The sequence below is a fragment of the Acomys russatus genome, chromosome 12 (genome assembly GCF_903995435.1).
Source record: "Acomys russatus chromosome 12, mAcoRus1.1, whole genome shotgun sequence".
In the NCBI taxonomy this organism is placed as follows: domain Eukaryota; kingdom Metazoa; phylum Chordata; class Mammalia; order Rodentia; family Muridae; genus Acomys; species Acomys russatus.
This window is the reverse complement of record NC_067148.1, coordinates 2,258,087-2,275,798: the sequence shown is the minus strand read 5'-3', so window position 1 is coordinate 2,275,798 and position 17,712 is coordinate 2,258,087. Positions and strand designations below refer to the sequence as shown.

The 17,712-nt window shown below is 42.0% G+C and overlaps 3 protein-coding genes across 3 annotated transcripts in view; all 3 read right to left on the bottom strand.

Moving 5' to 3' along the window:
* Ankar (ankyrin and armadillo repeat containing) overlaps positions 1 to 1,391 on the bottom strand; it is a 55,697-nt gene extending 54,306 nt beyond the window's left edge. The window contains exon 1 of the mRNA XM_051153777.1: positions 1,255 to 1,391. The gene's annotated coding sequence lies outside the window, so the exon portion shown is untranslated. The remainder of the gene's footprint in view (positions 1 to 1,254) is intronic.
* On the bottom strand, positions 1,367 to 4,652 carry Asnsd1 (asparagine synthetase domain containing 1). Its single transcript, XM_051153775.1, has 3 exons — positions 3,201 to 4,652; positions 2,803 to 2,984; positions 1,367 to 1,675 (listed from the first exon to the last, which is right to left on the bottom strand). The coding sequence occupies exons 1-3, from the start codon at positions 4,650 to 4,652 to the stop codon at positions 1,426 to 1,428; spliced, it is 1,884 nt and encodes a 627-aa protein (XP_051009732.1). The 3' UTR covers positions 1,367 to 1,425.
* Positions 4,596 to 9,541, bottom strand: Asdurf (ASNSD1 upstream open reading frame). Its single transcript, XM_051153776.1, has 4 exons — positions 9,411 to 9,541; positions 7,502 to 7,555; positions 6,743 to 6,818; positions 4,596 to 4,744 (listed from the first exon to the last, which is right to left on the bottom strand). Exons 1-4 carry the CDS (start codon positions 9,498 to 9,500, stop codon positions 4,665 to 4,667), a joined length of 300 nt encoding a protein of 99 aa, XP_051009733.1. The 5' UTR covers positions 9,501 to 9,541; the 3' UTR covers positions 4,596 to 4,664.
* Positions 9,542 to 17,712: the final 8,171 nt, after the last annotated feature.

The window sequence follows — 17,712 nt, the reverse complement described above, 5'->3', positions numbered from 1 at the left end:
TGTCAGCCTCATAACAATTCTTTACTCCAAATGAAAGGACCAGAAAGATATTAGGCCCGAGATAGTCAACTGTAACGTTACAAAGTGATTAACAGTTCAAGAGTGTAGGAGTGATACTGACCTGTGGTGAGATCTTGATAGGGGTAGGCAAAGAGCTGGTCAGTTAGCTTTTAGTTTGCTATACCATAAAGTGAGTGACAGAGAATGGCTTTTTGATGGGTAGATGGTCATTTCCATTTTTAGTGGCAAGAAAAAAAATAATGGTATAATATAGTAATCTGGAAATCATGATGCAAATATACAGTAGGCTATGACTCAAGGAAACCATTTCTACCTTTGCTCTTGGGGTTCCACTCACTAGAACTCTTGAGAAATAAACTTGTTTAAGAGTTCTGGTGCTGTGAAGGGGACAAGTCTTGGATGAATTAAGTGATCTTTCTGTGAATGTTTAAGAATGGGACATGACAAGTAGATTTGGGGACCCAGAGAACGTTTAAGTGGTCTTAAAAGGTCAAGTAGGAAAATGAGCTGATATGTGAATTAAGACTCAGAAATCTGAATCTCAAATTGTTTAGCTTCTCAAAATTTTGGTTTGGAAACATCAAAGCCCAAGCCAAGGCTCCTCAAGATAAGAGCAAATTAAGTTATGTGCAGATATGGCTCCTATGAAGACTATAGGGGAACAATCTATTCATGCTTTTACAGGATGACATTGTGTCCAACTCCACCCCCATCTCTCTGAGCATCACTTGGGTGTTTTATAATCTAACTCAATTCTGACACTGTCAACCAGGAGTAAGTGCCAGATGCCAGGATTAAGAGCTCAGTCTTTCAAGATTGGCACTTCAACTGCCCTGTGCAAGTCAGGGCCTCGGCTCCTTCTCTGTAGCCACATGTGAACTGAACTCTCCCAAGCCCCCCTCTTAACAGCGTGCTTACAGAACTCAGGAATTTACATCCAAAAGGAGGTAACACAGGAATAGCCAAGATGAAGAGATGGGTAAAGCAAGGTACTAGGGTGGGAAAGCAACTTTTCATGCCCTCTTTACAATTCCATCTAAAAGCCCCATTATGCATTCGCAAAGCAGAACTCATCAAGTCTTTAAAGAACTGGATGCTGTTTCATCTCCAGCCCACTTCACCCCATTTCTTGGGTGAAACTTCCAGAAAGGCCAGTTGTAACCCTGTAGATATCTGGGCTTTCTTCTAAGAACTGCAATGCTGAGGCCATCTAGGGAACCCCACCTAACTTACCTCATGTGTTTGGTCAAAAGGAGCTTTGATGCGAAAAGTAAAAATTCACATAATGAACTGTGAAACCACTACAACCCAAAATGAAACAGCAGTTGTTTATTTTTAGTTAACTGTATCAAAATGTTGTTATATGGTGGAATCATATTATGATGTAATTTTGAGAGAAGGTCTCTAAGGTAGGGTCTGGAGTCTTCCACATTTATCAGATGCTTTCTCGTTAGTTTTTTCCAGTTTTGCAATTCTAGATCCAAACTGTATGGCCCGTTTTGGGAGAAGGGCAGAGACTGGGAGACCAAGTTCCATAGCTGCAAGGCGTAAAATAAGCTTCTCACCAATTCCACGGGGCAAAGACAGGTCTACTTTTTCCCAGACTGGCAAGGAATTTAGGAAAGACACAACATTCTCATCCAGGAAAGGAAATCTAAAATTCATTAAAAAAAAAAAAAAAAAGCATGAATTAAAGATTGGAGACAATTCTCAGACAGAGAGAACTGTGTGCACTGTCATGTCCCTGTTCTCATGAGGCTTACATGAGCTCCTTCCTGCCTGCCAAATCCTTTTAGGAAAATGCCACTTAACAGTTTCGTTCATTTTTTACTTTTGACAAAGGGCCTTGCTATGTAGCCCAGGTCTTGAACCCATGATTTTCCCGACTCTGCCTGCTGAATGTACACTGCCATATCTAGCTCCGTAGTTCTACTCTTCATACCATTACACCTTCCTTTATCCTTAGTGTTTGAAGATGGTGCATTTAAGTATGTCTTTACTATCATTAGAATTATGCTGCAGGTAAAAATAAACTCAAGATTTAAAAAGCACATATGAAGTGGCTTGGTCTCTGTGAAGACAACAGTATTAAACCATGTTCAGAAAACATGCAAAAGACTCAAATCCGGGCCTGGGGCCTCCACAGAGCACCACAGTAGACATGCCTACACACAAAACCTCCACAGAGCACCACAGTAGACATGCCTACACAGACAAAACCTCCACAGAGCACCACAGTAGACATGCCTACACAGACAAAACCTCCACAGAGCACCACAGTAGACATGCCTACACACAAAACCTCCACAGAGCACCACAGTAGACATGCCTACACACACAAAACCTCCGCAGAGCACCACAGTAGACATGCCTACACACAAAACCTCCGCAGAGCACCACAGTAGACATGCCTACACAGACAAACCAAATGTTTCAATGTGGGAGAAACTCATGGTAGGTTTGTGGGGCAAAAACCAAACCCTTCAACTGCCTAAGCTTGGAAACACACCATACTACTTCCACTTCTATAGTCTTGTTTTCATCATGGTCCTAAAAAGAATTATTCATTCTATCATCTTAGAACATGACTGCAAAGTTGCTTATTAGGAAGCAACTGCTCCCTGGCTCCTTCGGCTTTGTTCTGGACTTGTTTATAATGTAATGTAAATGTTAAACATGTAACAGGAGTGTTAGTGCTCCTGTTTTGGACCAGTTTCCAAGGAAAAGGAATGTGATGTCTCCTTTCGCACTTTCACTAAAAAGCATTCAGTAATGAGTTACCTTGCTTCCTTTCCGTGATCACCAATAACTCTGTCATCACGACCAAGGTTTCTAGAAGAAATGCGACCCAGTTCCATTTCTATTTCCTCATTCAACCCTTCTAGACCAAGAGACTGAAAGCGGACCCGATGACGGGAGTAACCTGCCAGCTGCTCGTCTGCACCAATCCCAGTGAGAATCACCTACAGAAGATTAAAGAAAGCCAGGAACACGACAAAGAGGATAAAGAAAATAAGTTCTATTTTTACCATAATGCCTAAGAAGATACAGTCCTAACATTTTAGGAGGAAAACCACACATAAGAAAATATCAAAAAACATACAATAAACACTGAATTAGAAAGTGTATTCAGTCAAAATTAGGTCTCAGAAACTCAGAGCAACAGTCCTGGAGCATACCTTTGCACTGCTCTTATAAGATCTCACAGCATCCTGGGTCACCAAGCAACCGATTCCTCTGGAAGCAAACCAGACAGCACAGCCAATGCTGTCATCCAGAACTGTGTCCAATGGCTGAACTAAGTGACATATTCGAGCTCTTCTTAGTTCTTGTAGTTCTTCAAGAGAAACATTAATTTCAACAAAATTCCAAGTTCGAGAAGGGTTGACAGACTGTAGCTCCTTTAGTCCTGCTTTTCCTGTCACTCGGTCGGGCACCTCAGCGTCATCGGGATCCTGAGGCACGGCAGTACCCTGATAGGGCTCTTCAGAAGGGATGTTAGGGAGCTTTTGCTGTTTTCTTTCTACTTTAGCAATAGGTGGCCTGGTCTTTCGTTTAGTCATGAAAGCCACATTCAGAAGATCAACTGGCTCATCTGAAGGAACATGGCGATCAGCAAGGGCTGCGATCACCATTGAATCAACGCCTCCAGAAAACAGGATTGCAACGCTTGCTTTTTTACTACAAGTTTTCAAAACTTCCTTTGATGTCAGGTTTTCTTCCCTAGCTAAACATAAGACTCGTCTCTTGACTGCAACATTCAGGACCTCAATGAACTGCTGAACTACTTTTTTCATATATTCATCTGTAAGAAATGCATCCAGTGTCTCTCTTGAACCTGGAACGCTGCAACTGTTTCCACAGTGAGTTTTCAATGGAACCTGAGGCAGCTTCTTATTTAAGGGAACAATAGGTTTTGAAAGGTACAGCTTGGCTTCGTTTGCTACCACTGATACACATGCTGGCAATCCTGCTGGAGTCCGAGTCAGGTCATTAGCACATTCTTCAACAACATTGTCCTTAGAAACATATTTCCAAGGATATAATTTAAAAATCACACATCTGGAAACAGCAGCAGAATTAAGGTCGATTTGGAAAATCCCACATGCTGGGACTTCTTGCCACTGGTCTGCAACTCCAGATATCTGGGCACCAACTGAAGAAAGGCAGAAACTCTTGCCCAGATTACTAAAACGCCAAAGCAAGCTACGCCGTCCAAAAAAGTCCCTACCAAACCATAAGGAATGGCTAGAGGCTTGATAATATATAAAAGACCAAGGACCTTGGACTTTAGAGAAGAGCGACAAAATATCAGACTCACTGCTACAGGCAGAAAGGCTATTGAACATAACCTGAGTGTCACTGTCTTCCGCTTCAACTTTGACTCCATTGAAAACTTCTCCATTCCATAAGAACACATTGCCACTTTCATCTTCCACAGGTTGGGGTGTCAGAACACCTCTCAAATGAAGAACATGACCAGAAAATAAGCACTGATAGTTAACATTAGATTTTAACAGCTGTTTACTACTATTGGGGCCCCGTCGTCTAAGATTATACAGTACATCCTCCTTTAAGTCTTCACTGGCGTGCTCAACAGAGAAGCTTACGGAACAGCAAATGCCACACATGATTATGTGAAGTCAAGGTGACTGTGTCTTAACTTTGGTTGTCTCACTGTTTTCTAATGCGTGGTACTCTTTTCTTAATTCATCTAAGGTATCTGTTAGGAGGAAGTGAGAAAAAAATATTGAAAAATTCAGAAATGTTTACCTATTAAGTCACAGACAAAACAGGCTACTTTTCAACATTAAACCATATGAGTAATAACTCACAATGCTTTAGTGACAAAGAATGCTGGTATTTTGGTAATAGTTTCTTTTCACTGAGTATTTTGGGCCAACCATTTGGCCAAACACTTTACATACACAATTTTTAAATTCTTCAAGACCTCAGAGCAGTATTTCTCAACCATCCTAATGCTGAGACCTTTAATACATTTACTCATGTTGTGTGACCACAACTATAAATTATTTCATGCAACTTCATAGCTGTGATTTTGCTGTTTTGAATCATAATCTAAGTATCTGATATGCAGGATTATCTGCTATGTGACCCCTAAAGGGGTCTTGACCCACAAGTTCAGTTTTTTCAAACTTTTGTCAAGCTCTTAAAAATACATGTCTATCTTACTTAGCCACTATAGCAAACACATCTTAAAGTTAGAAGTAATTTTTCTATTTCTTCAACTTTAATACACGTTTATGATATTTTTTGGTCATAGCCACCTCCTACTCCACCCTCTAGAGGAATTTTAATTCAGAACATGGCAGCTCTGTCAAGATATATCCAAAGACCTTCTAGGTCTGTGTGATCCAGCTGGAATACAAACACAACTTTAATACAGGAGACGGAGACAAGCAGATCTGAGCTCAAGGCCAGCCTGGTATAGAGCAAGTTTCAGGTAAAGAAAAACTTAGGTCCAGGCATGGTGGTGCAAGCCTTTACTCTCAGACAGGGAAGGTAAAGTTAGTTTTCAGAAGGAAGCACTCATGTTTGAAAGTTATGTTTAACTGAGTGGCAGAAAAGGTGGCAAATCAGAGAAGATTTGACAGAATAGGATACGCCCAACTCTCATGAGAAGAGAGAAGAAAGGGAAGGGAGCAACACAGAGATGAGGACAGAGGACATAGTTTTACTGGGAGAATTTTACAGAGAGAGGTTGAATGGGAGAACAAGCTGGACACGAGCTTGTGAAAACAGAAAGAGTCAGAAGATTAAAATAGATTGCTGAGTTAGTCTGAGGCCAAGCAGAGTAATTCAGGGGCCGAGAGAAGCCAGACTGAGTAAGTCAGCTGGGAGAGCACTTAGAGCCAGAAGAGCTGAGTTGAACCAGCCCAGAGCTCAGTAAGAACAAGAAAGGGTGAGCTTACTAAGCAGTAAGTCTCAGAGGCTGAAAATGTTCTAGGCCTGGGTTAGATTGTATGGAGGCCAGAAGCTTCCAAGACTAGGCTTAGGTTAGCAGAAGGAGGCAGTAAGCCTCCCAGACAACAACTGAAGCAGTTGAACAAAAGTTCCTGTTAGACCACCCTACCTATCTCTTTCCACTGGGCCATGGCATTCTACCAGGAGCCACATCCCTGGGAGAACACTCTCCCTCTCCTCGCAGCCATCAACTGCCAACAGCTCCATATCAGTTCAGCTCTCAACCTTCCTCAGAGAAATCTCATTTGACAGTGGATGGCAGCTAACACAGAAAGCCACAACTAGTGCAAGTGCAGAGAATAAGTGACGGTGGAATGCTCACTTCTAAACCGGACATCTACATCACACCTCTGGGATCACAGCACAAGGGGGACAGGGAGCCAAGAAGATCATCACAACAGCAATGGGGGACAGCTGCAAAACACTATTTTCAGACTTGCTGGAAGTGCTATGAATATGAACTCACAGCAGCTGTGGCTAGTTGCCCAAGATCAAACCAGTCAAAATCCCAGCTCCACCCCAGCTGAAGAGCCTTTAAAAAAACTGTACACAAGTTCTGAAGGCTAAATGGAAACATATCACTGTTACACACACACACACACACACACACACACACACACACACTCACTCAGATAGGGTTTAACTGAGGAACCATTACGAATCCTCACAAAAAGCCTACAAAAGGTTTTCTATAGCATTCCATATATAACTCAGAACCAAAAAGATGACCACTCACTTTTGCTTTCAGAAAACATTTTTGTTCGATCTGCAAGAAAGAATATGTTGCTGTTCTGTTGCTGTTTGTATACTTTCTGTAAGAGAAATTTACATTATCAGGATGTGACCTGCATAGCAATGCTGAATAGAATCCTATTATCACTTATTCTTCAACTTCAGGAATATTCAGAACAATAATTTTTCAACCATAAACAAATACAAAGTCACTCCATCATCTGCCACCCAGAAACGACTGCTCGGACGGCACGTGCATCATATACCACTTTCCTTTCAGCAACAAAGGCTACCCTAGCTACAGGGTTATAATTCACTTTATAAATGAATAATACATGGAGACCGTTTCTGATTAATGAAGATTCTTTTACATTACCACATGGGCACAACACGATAGTTCGTTGCTGTCTTTAGATATTTACTATATTCAAAATCATTTCTTCATTTAAGATGTAATTTTTCACATTAAACCTATGCATGAAACAATAGCTGGTTTATGAACACATTCACTAAAAGGGCATTAAACAGGGTAAGTATTTGGAATATTAAAGTTTTCTGTGGAAAAGGAACTAATTCGTTCTTTTTTGTTAAGCTTTAAGAGGGAAGGGTTTTTCAACTTTGACATCTATATGTGACTATTGAGATCTGTATATTGACATATACAGAAAAACAAACTAGGATGTTAGAATTTGGTATTTAGCATAAATGATCTAACTTGTAATTTTAATATATAGTATACTATTCGATTCCTATAGTAACTTACCCGATTCTTCTTCAGGTTAGAAAGTTCATCCACAATAATTTTTTGTTCTTTAATCTATTAAAATAAAGAAAAACCTAAAGTGTAAGTTTTCGAAGTATGTTTAGTAAGGACATTTTTTTAAAAAAGGTTTATTTAGTAGTATGTATACAGTATTCTACCTACATACACACCTGCACACCAGAAGAGGCCATCAGATCACATTATAGATGGTTGTGAGACACCATGTGGTTTCTGGGAATTGGAACTCAGGACCTCTGGAAGAGCAGTCAGTGCTCTAAACCACTGAGCCATCTCACCAGCCCCTAGTGAGGACATTTTAAGTCACTGCTTTAAACCTAGATATGGGATTGGGTTGGTCATGGACTACCTGTATAAACGAACACTGTAAAGATGCAATGCACTCAATCTGGGCTCGGTAGAAAACAGCTGGAGTGGCTGGAGAGATGGCTCAGAGGTTAAGAGCACTGGCTTCTCCTCCAAAGGTCCTGAGTTCAATTCTCAGCAACCACATGAGAGCTCACAACCATCTATACTGAGTTTTGGTGCACATGCAGGCGCAAACTTGCCAGGGGCCAGTTAACCAAAGTGAGACATTTTCTACCCAAACTAATACCACTCCTTTAATTAATTTTGTGAAGTCTTGCTGTAGATTAAAAGAGAAATAAAATAAATGTTGCTTTCTCCCTTTCCCAACAACCAGTGGTTTTTATGTATATACTAGATGACAGCCAGCCATTCAGATAAAACAAGTGGTACTGAATGCCCCACCTGGGTGATGAAACATCGGTTTTCTGCCCTGTATCGCTCTTACTGCATACCAAGGTCTGCATTCTGCTGCTCTCATTAAGCTAGGCTTGTTCCTGGCCATCAGATGAATGTCTGACTACGCAGTAACTCTATGAAGTGCTCACACATAAGTCTTAAGAGGCTTGTTATGGCGTTGGCCAGAGTATTCTGAAAACTCACGCCTACCCGATCAGTGTGCACTCCTATGTCTCCACACTGCAGTGGTGAGAGGTGGACTAATGAACTACCAAGCTACATGGGTGCATCCTCCTGAGATCCAAGTTTGCTTGTACAGTGTTTTTATGCTCATTACCAGAATGACAGGTATGCATCTCACTTTAGTTGGCACCACACAACACTGATACAGCGGCAATAAGGCCACTTACCTTAGATGTCCTTTGTGTGTGTGTGGGGGGGGGGGATATAGAAATTAGGACATGTGATACCCGAAAAGCCTATACCCACACCCCTCCACTATACATGTTTAAAGATTTTGTCTGTAACTGTACGTTAAAATTAATGGGATAGTTCAGGCATGGGGGCGCACCTCTGAAATCTTGGCTATTAGGCAAGGGCATAAGGGATTTGAGCTACTTATGAGACTCATCCCATAGGAACAAAGGAAAGAAGCGAAGAGATTAATTTACTAGGGTCCTACTTGTCCTCGCTGAGTGAAGAGCAGATGAATGCTTTTAGAATCACTCAAAGCTGGGGATATATGTTAAGGTAGCAGGCAGCTGAGGGCAACCGGTTCAGCAGCTTCTGCCTGGAAAAGACTGGAAGAATCCAGGCAGATTTCTAAACTTTCGTGATGGACGTCAAGGATGGCGCCCAGGCGCGTGCATGGCTAACTGGATGAAGCATAATCACTGAGCAACGGGCCTATGTTTGAAGAGTGGGGGGCAGCGGTGCAAAAGCGTAACGAAAACCTCTACTCCAGCGTCACTCTCTGTTACTTTCACGGGACAAGCGTCTGCGCCTCCCTCATCGCCAGTCTGCAGGAAAGAGGGAAAGCCAGCTGCCGGATGCTGAGAACAGTCGGGGGAGGCGAGTGGGCAGCTGCGGCCCCGGAACCCGCCGCCCGCCGTCCCGGCCCAAGGCGCTCCCTGGCGTCCCACCGCACCTTGTTGTTAAGGGCCACGGTCTGTGCAGCCGACGTGTGGGCGGGAACCGAAGCGGCGCGGTCGTCGGGGCACACACCGCGGCCGGGCATCTCCACCCAACGATGCACGCCGGAGGCTGCGCCGAGGAGGAAACGGCGGCCAGCAGGACCGGAACAGACGCAAGGACTCCTCACTGGACCCCGCCCCTTCCGTCACGCCGGCCAATGGAGTTCCCACATTTACGCTTGCGCAGTGGCGGGCGAGCGCGCTAGGCCGGTAGGGGTTAAATAGGCTGAGGTAGCGTAGTTGTACGCAAGCGCAAATTGGCGCCGAATTGCGAGCATGCGGAGTTTATCAGTGTTCTGTGTCGTCCCCTAGCGGATCCGGTGTTAAAATAATAATAATAACAACAACAATAATAATAATAATAACAATAACAACAACAATAGTGGTGGTAGTAGTAGTAGTAATAGTAATAGTAGCAATAGTAATAAATAATAGCTCGTTCTCATATCCAAATAAACTATGAAAGTAAAAATAACAGGCAATAAGAATCTGAGGAACGGATTTCAGATACTCTGTGACAACAGCGCTGTGCAGAGTTGTCAAGGTTTTTGACAACTTGTGAAATACAGCTTTATATGAAGCTAAACATGAATTTTGTATTATTTGTTCCATGCAATAGCTCTAGTCTGGAAATAGGCAAGAGAAATTAATGAGCTTTTTCAGCTCATCTAGCTTTGACATTCTGCTGACTGGGTGTCCACAGAGGTGTAAGAGGGCAGCAGAGACTAACTTGTGGATTTTCTTTTTGTTCAGATACGGATACTTTGATAAACTAAAAACCTTCATAGGTTACAATCTCTTGTACTGTAAGTCAATAATCAGTAGTGTGCCTAGCACTGTGGTTTTGGCATTTCTTTATTGATATAATTCTTGGCTACCCTTTGATTGTGTTGTAACATCTCTTATTCTTTAGTGAATTGACTACAAGTTTTGAAATGCACAGGTGAACTGGTAATGGAGACGACAATCTATATGGCTAAAGGCTTGGATGTACAGCGACAACCCATTGGCTAAAGGCTTGGATGTACAGCGACAACCCATTGGCTAAAGGCTTGTACATCGTGAGTTAAGCCCATATGCATGCCCCTCACTGGTGCTTCCAGCATATCTCAAATGGTTATAGAACCAAATGTAATTGTTTTTCTGTCTCTGGTTTTTTTGTTTGTTTGTTATTTAGTCTTTTGGTTTTGTTTCTGATTTGCACGTCCCCGCTAAGCTATTTCACACTGGAAACAATGATGATAGAGAATTGAGTTTAACAGTTTAACCATTTAGTGACAGCTGCAAGATGGCAGATATCTTTTAGAAGAGCTATGGTAGATAATTCAACTGTCAACTACTTTGTGCACATTATAGGAAACCAGTTCCTGGAGCTCGGGGCTACCGGTTCCGTGTATTTCTATGTTTACTTTCAACCTGCGACTGAAGTTCTGAACTGAAGCACTCAGGTCTCTGTGTCTGTGTCTCTGTGTGTCTGTGTGTCTATATGTTAGAATGCACATTACATCTCACTATGTGAATGTCAAACAATTTCCTACTTTGGAGCTTATTAGTAATTGTTATTCATTGATATCTTATTAATTAAATTCATTGTTTGACATTTTTTGCATGTGTATACCAACCTGTGTACCCGTTCTGCTCTCGATAGAGCTGTCTCACATTCAGAGGATTATTTTGAAGATCAAAAATATCTGTGTAGTGTCAATTATTAGTCTCAGGCACAAACCAAGGTCCATAGCAGTGTGTGAAAGAGCAACTCAACGATAAAACAGAAAGATACTGGGGGTGTGGATTGCTTTGGTTTATTTCATATTAAAGATACATTTTTTCCCAGTAATTTTCAACATGGTTAGAGTGTCCATAGCTAATGGTTTACAAACATACGAGGGCATTTTTTGGTTGCCACAATGATAGGCAGTTTTTAATTAATTCTGATAAAATTTAGTAAGATAAAGTGGGAGCCACTTGTAAGGTGACAGACTGAACCACATTCTGCAGAGTGGATATTTTTAAGGTAGAGAACTAGCAGACCACAGTGCAATCAAAGTAAGGAGATAGTGTCGGGCATTGTATAGGGTAGGAGTGGGGGCAGACATAGGAGTAGGAGATAGTGCTGGCCATTGTATAGGGTAGGAGTGGGGGCAGACATAGGAGTAGGAGTGTAAAAGAAGGAACAGGTAAGACACAGGCTTAAGAGTTCTATCGGAAGGTAACTGAGCTCAATATACTGAACTGTTGTTGACCAGAGGAGCTCTAGGACCTGTGAAAGGAATCACTGCATCCTTACCAGAGGCATAGGGGGAGGAGTGCAGGGACTTTGCCTAGGAGCAAAGCATTTCAATTTTCCACTGCAAATAGGGAAATGTGCAAGTGCTAAGTTAGAGATGATCACATCTTTTCTGCTTGAGGTAATAATATTAGTGCTGAGGCCTCACTTCAGTAGTAGGGTGTGGAGATCAAGTACCCCACTTCCTGCTGCCAATATCTCTCGAGGCTCTCATGCAGAAGGGTTGAGTATGACGTGAGTGAATGCCAGAGATGAAGCATAAAGCTGCCCTTGCTCTCAGGGTCCCGACAGTGTACACCTCCTCAAATTTCCACCCTGGATGCCCCATGCTTTGCCCTTATCTCCACTATGCTCTCCTGTAGTCAGGGTTAATTTGACAGATTTCATTGTTGGTGATTCTATCTCACAATCTAGTGGTCAGAGTCGCTTGTGAATAACACCAGCGTAAGTCATGCAAGCTGCCCATGACTGATATACCTCAGCATCCCAGACAGCTACAGAAAGATCGATCAAAATTAGCTTCTTTTTTGTTTCTGTTACATTACTACCACTGTCTATGTACCGTCCCAAAGATAAAGGCCAAGCTTCACATGTGTAGGTCTGTGTGACTGAAGCAGATGCAGTCATCTCTACAAGTTGCCTGTCACTAAAAACGGCTATGAAATGTTTACTGTTAGAGGAATTGCAATTTGATGCCTTTAGAGCATGCAGAATGTGTCCTCCTGAATGAACTAGCAGAGACAAAGTCTACGTGACACATGATGATAACCCTACAAATTCAAGTGGTATTTTTCTTCGTAGAGTGTGTCGTTCTAAGGCAGAATTAATTATAGCTAAGGCAATTTTAGCCTAGTTCTGACTGTTTGTAGTAATTAAGTTTTTATCAAATCATCAATCGAAATGTATTTATAACCAAATACAATACTGCCCTTTGGGGGAGTCTTAATTTTTTCTTTGTGAAGCAACTAGGTAGGAAAATTCTACTGTATTGGTAACAGTGTAAGTAAGCAAGCTACCTCAGTTTACCCGTGTTTGCCTGCACATTCTGTTTGACTGGAAAAAAAAATCACTATTCAGTAGCTGTTAGCGTGACCTAGAAATACAAAATAAAACAGCACATGGCTATGTAATTGAACTCCAAATGACTTTATAGCAGAAGCTTGGTGTGCAAGGCTAAGGTTGAATTATGTATGACAGAAGCTGTGCTTAGTGCTAGTGTCATGTTCTTATCATCGATGTGGCTGCCACTGTGCTGCTGAGACCTGGGGAAATAGTTGTAGGATGGCTTTTGCAGGAGCGCCATCTACAGAGAGCAGTGGAAGAGGGAGGGAATTTGGACAGCTAGAACATGGGAAACTTTGGAAATTTAATATAATTTTGCCATTGGTACTAATATTTAAGCTAGTTGTGATTTTACTTGGAGCCAAATGAATAAAGCTGAGAACAACTAAATGGAGTCTGGGTGGTTTACATCAGTCATGGGGTTTTAAAACAAAAGAGTTTAGTTCAATTATTTAAAGAGACTTTTATCAGGACTTAAGTATTTGTGCCACAAGAGTCAGAAGATCCTCACCCCCTTTTTATTCAGTAATTTTCATTAATAAATTTTCTTTTTATAATTATAATAATGAAAATATTATGCTATTTAAGAAATACAAGGGAAAAAAGAAATACAAGGAAAAGCATATATTATATGACTAACCAGAAAGGAACCCGTTAGGAAAGAGCTATCCTTGCTGGGAATCACAATCATTCATGCAGTCAGTTTCCTACCCAGTTGAACTCAGTCTTAATAAAAACCCGGTGACGTGGCTGAGCACTGGGGCATGCTCATGTGACCACAGCAGCCGGGAGGCAGAGGCAGAAGGATCTCTTCCTGTTCTTTTCAATGAGCAGAGGTTTATAGGATACAAGTACTTTCGGTATTAAATCTAAGAAATTGTTAAAACATGATCACGGCACCATTTATCTTGCACATCTAGAAGTATAGTAGTTTGAGGTTTCACATGCAGACTTGTTTTTTGAAATAACCTAAAAAATACATTTTGTTTGAGAGAACAAGCAAGAAATTCACAAAGGGCAACAAGATAGTAATCTGGACAGATATTGAATATATTTATAAACACAGAGTGACGTTGCTTTAAGAATAAAGACAGGGACTGGAGAGATGGCTCCGAGGTTAAGAGCACTGTCTGCTCTTCCAGAGGTCCTGAGTTCAATTCCCAACAACCACATGATGACTCACAACCATCTATGATGAGATCTGGCGCCCTCTTCCGCTGTGCAACCATATATACAGGGAGGACACTGTATACATAATAAATAAATAGATCTTAAAAAAAAAAAATAAAGACATCTGTCCATACAAACCTGGGAAGCTTCTGAAAGACTCACATCTACGTATTTACTTTTAGTTGTTGTCATAGAAATTGATTCCAGCTAGTTCATTTATAAGAAAAATGCAAAGCTCTCAGTCATTACTTCTTACCAGAATTTTGTGAATATTATAGAAACGTGGCTGGATTGCCGAGGGGTGAAAGGTATGGAGAAAGATAAACTACCTTCAAAGAGGAGGAATACACAGGCTTTAAAAGGCAGGAAAAACTTTCTGGTCATTCTAAGAATGGTGGTGGAGCTTAAACCACGTGTGGGGTAGCAAGGCAGGAGGGCTTAGAGGAAGAGCAAGCATGCTGAGAAGACAGGCTATGCAGCCTGGAATCAGGAAGAAATGTGATTAATCGCGGAATAACAAGGCCGATAGGTAAAGACAGTTCATTAATTGGGAAAATTTCAGAGAATGGTAGACAGTAGGTAGGTGGAGCCAGAGCCTTGGAAACTCCAGCAATACTAAGCACTCAATATACACAATTCTGAGGTGTTTCTTATTTTTATCATGGGGAATACACAGTCTGCATATTCATTTTACACACAGTCGGATTTTCCACCGGAACACACTCCACACCTAAAGGAGAGAAGAGGGTCAAACTCCAACAATGAGCAAAGTTTACTTGGCTCAAGTAAACTAATTGAAAAGGTCCTGTAAAATGTCAGAGATGCAAATCAGTTAATGGAGCAAGGAGTAAATACATACATACAACAAAATCTACTCATGACATCCAGTCGCCAACTGTGGCAGAAAGGCCTGATGATTTCCTGCTCCCAACTTGTACAGAAATCTAAGAAAAATTACATACACTGGGGAGAGAAAAAGAGAATGGGCAGAGAGAAGGAATGCCCTCCCCTGCTTTTTTTTCCCCCAATGGGACAGAGTCTTGCTATGTAGTTCAGGTTGCACAAAAACTTTCTGTATGGCCCAGAGAGAACTTGACATGGAAATCTTCCTTCCATAGCCTTCCATGGTCTGGAATTACCAGTATGTGGTACTGCATCCAGGGAGATAAGGTGCTTTTAAATAAGGGAACAGAAAAGAAATCAATTAACTTTTCTATGAGTGAGAGCTATGTCAAACATAAGACTATTGGTGCCTGTCTTCCTGCTCTGGGCTTACTTCACTTAACATCATATCCTGTGCTTCCGTCCATGTCACAAGTAACAACTTTTCCTTCTTTTCTTTTTGTTCTTCTTAATGGATGAGTAGAATTATACAGATTTACATACCATAATTTCTTTAACCATTCACCAGCTAAAGGATAATAACATCTAGTTATGTGTTATTAAGAATAGTGCTACAATGAACGAAGAAGTGTGTCTCATCAACATAGTAATTTCCGTTTGTTTGGATATACGTCTAGTAGCAGCCTCTCTGGGATCATATAATAGTTTCTGGCTGCAATTTTTTGAGAAAACTCACTACTTTCTTGCACAATAGCTGTGGTAAATTATATTTACACTAGAAGTGTGTAAGGGCTCCATTTTCTCAACATCCTTGTCAGCACTTGTTTTCTTTATCCGTTGATAGTAGTTTTAATTACTAAAAAAGTAAGATGCCAGGCACAGATATTAAATGGAGAAGTTTATTAAATGGGCAGGGGGAGAAAAGGAAAAGAGGGGAGGAGGGGTACCCCAGGGAGAAACAGAGATAGAGACAGAGAAAAAGAGGAAGAGGAGGAGGGAGAGAAAAGGTAAGAGGGAGAAGTGGGGGGGAGAGAGAGACAGGGGGGTGGGTGGGTTTGTCCTTTTATATGGCCCTGGGTAGGACCAGACGCCTGGCAGGTAGGCAATGACATCACAGGTAGGCAGACTGAAACAGAATCCTAACATCCCTCCCTTTTCCTATAATTAAAAAATGAGGAACGTTGGATTGCTTTTATGTAAGGTAAGTTAAAATATATAAACGTAGGTTCATTGGAAGCAGCTTTTGTCTGCTATGTAAAGGGGAAAGAGGGCGAAAGAAAAGCAAAAAAAAAAAAAAAAAAAAAAAAAAGTCAGATTATATGGTGAAGGGGAAGGAAAAGCTCTTTCCTGAAAGTTCAGGGTATGTCAGCCATGTCCTGCAGCAGATAGGGTCTGAGGAGTTCTGGGAAAACCTGGAGCTGTTTGTCCCAGGTTTGGAAGACACCATTTCAGCCTTTTGTAAATGGATAAAGCGTGAAGTAATCAGTATCTTTAATTGCTTCCTGCTGACAGTAGGTGGCGACAAGGGGCTTAAAGGCCAGGTTCCAGAGAGTAGGCTATTACATTTGCTGTCCAGGGTCTGAGGACATCTATGGCTAGGAGGGGCAATGCAGGTCCGGCTGACACCATCTGTGTGGTTGGACTAGAGCAGCTATGGATGACTGTTTTAGTGCTGTCTTGAATGTAGGGAATCTGGCAGGATACGAGCCTTGGATGGGATGGTGCACACAGGAGCTACAGTCAGCCAGCTTCAGAGTGTAGCAGCAAGGATTGAGTTTAGAGAAAGTAGATCTGTTGTGTGCTGGTGGAGAAAGTTCCTGTGGTAAAGACAATGGGGTTGCTTTTTCATGTACAGGGACACCAATTTTAAAAATAAAAAATAAGATATGAAATATGAGATATGCACCACACAACAGAGAGTATATGGATAGGTTTATTATATGAGCATTGGGGGGGAGAAGGAAGGGGAGAGTGCCCCACAAAGAGAGAGAGAGAGAGAGAGAGAGAGAGAGAGAGAGAGAGAGAGAGAGAGAGAGAGGGAGGGAGGGAGGGAGGGAGGGAGGGAGAGGCAGAGACAGAGACAGAGACAGAGACAGAGACAGAGACAGAGACAGAAGAAAGAGAGGTAGGTAAGTTTGTGTATACTCCTGGGCAGGGGATGCCCAGTGACAGGTAGGCAATAAAGTCATAGGTTGCTAGGCAGACTGGGGCAGTATCCTAACAGTAGTCATGTTTGTTTGTTTGTTTTTGAGACAGGCTTCCTCTGTGAAACGTGGCTGTCCTGGACTGGATTTGTAGAGCAGTGTGGTCTCAAACTCATAGAGATCCGCCTGCCTCTACCACTCTGAGTACTGGGATTACAGATGTGAGCCACTGTGCCCGTTGATTGTAATCATCCTTAGTGAAGTGAGCTACCATCATCCTGTGGTTGGATCTGCATTTCCCTGGTGACTGGGGATATTGGACATGATTTTTACCTCTCCTGGCATGATAGAAGACCCCACTGTTTGAAGTCACAGTCCAACATGTCCGGACAGCTCTTCCAAGCTTGCACAGAATGGAGGATTCTATATTCCTTTTCTCAGCAGGGGTCTTGTTTCTCTCTTCCTGAATTTATCTGGAGAACGTCTCTAAGCATTTCTGTAATTCCTGGAATGTAAAGCTTTCCCGGCACCTTAACCCCAGCCAAGAGTGTACACCTACCTTGGGAACCCCTCACCCATCCCCCAAGAACTATATAACCTTTGTTCGCCCTGAGTAAGGTTGAATAGTGTCCCTGAATCTGATCCTGGAAGTCTAATCCTAACTCAATGTTCACTGCTTCTGCTTCCTTTGTCTCTGGGGATCAGTGGCCAATGACCACCAGGGGAGGGGAGGGACACACAGCCCTTTTT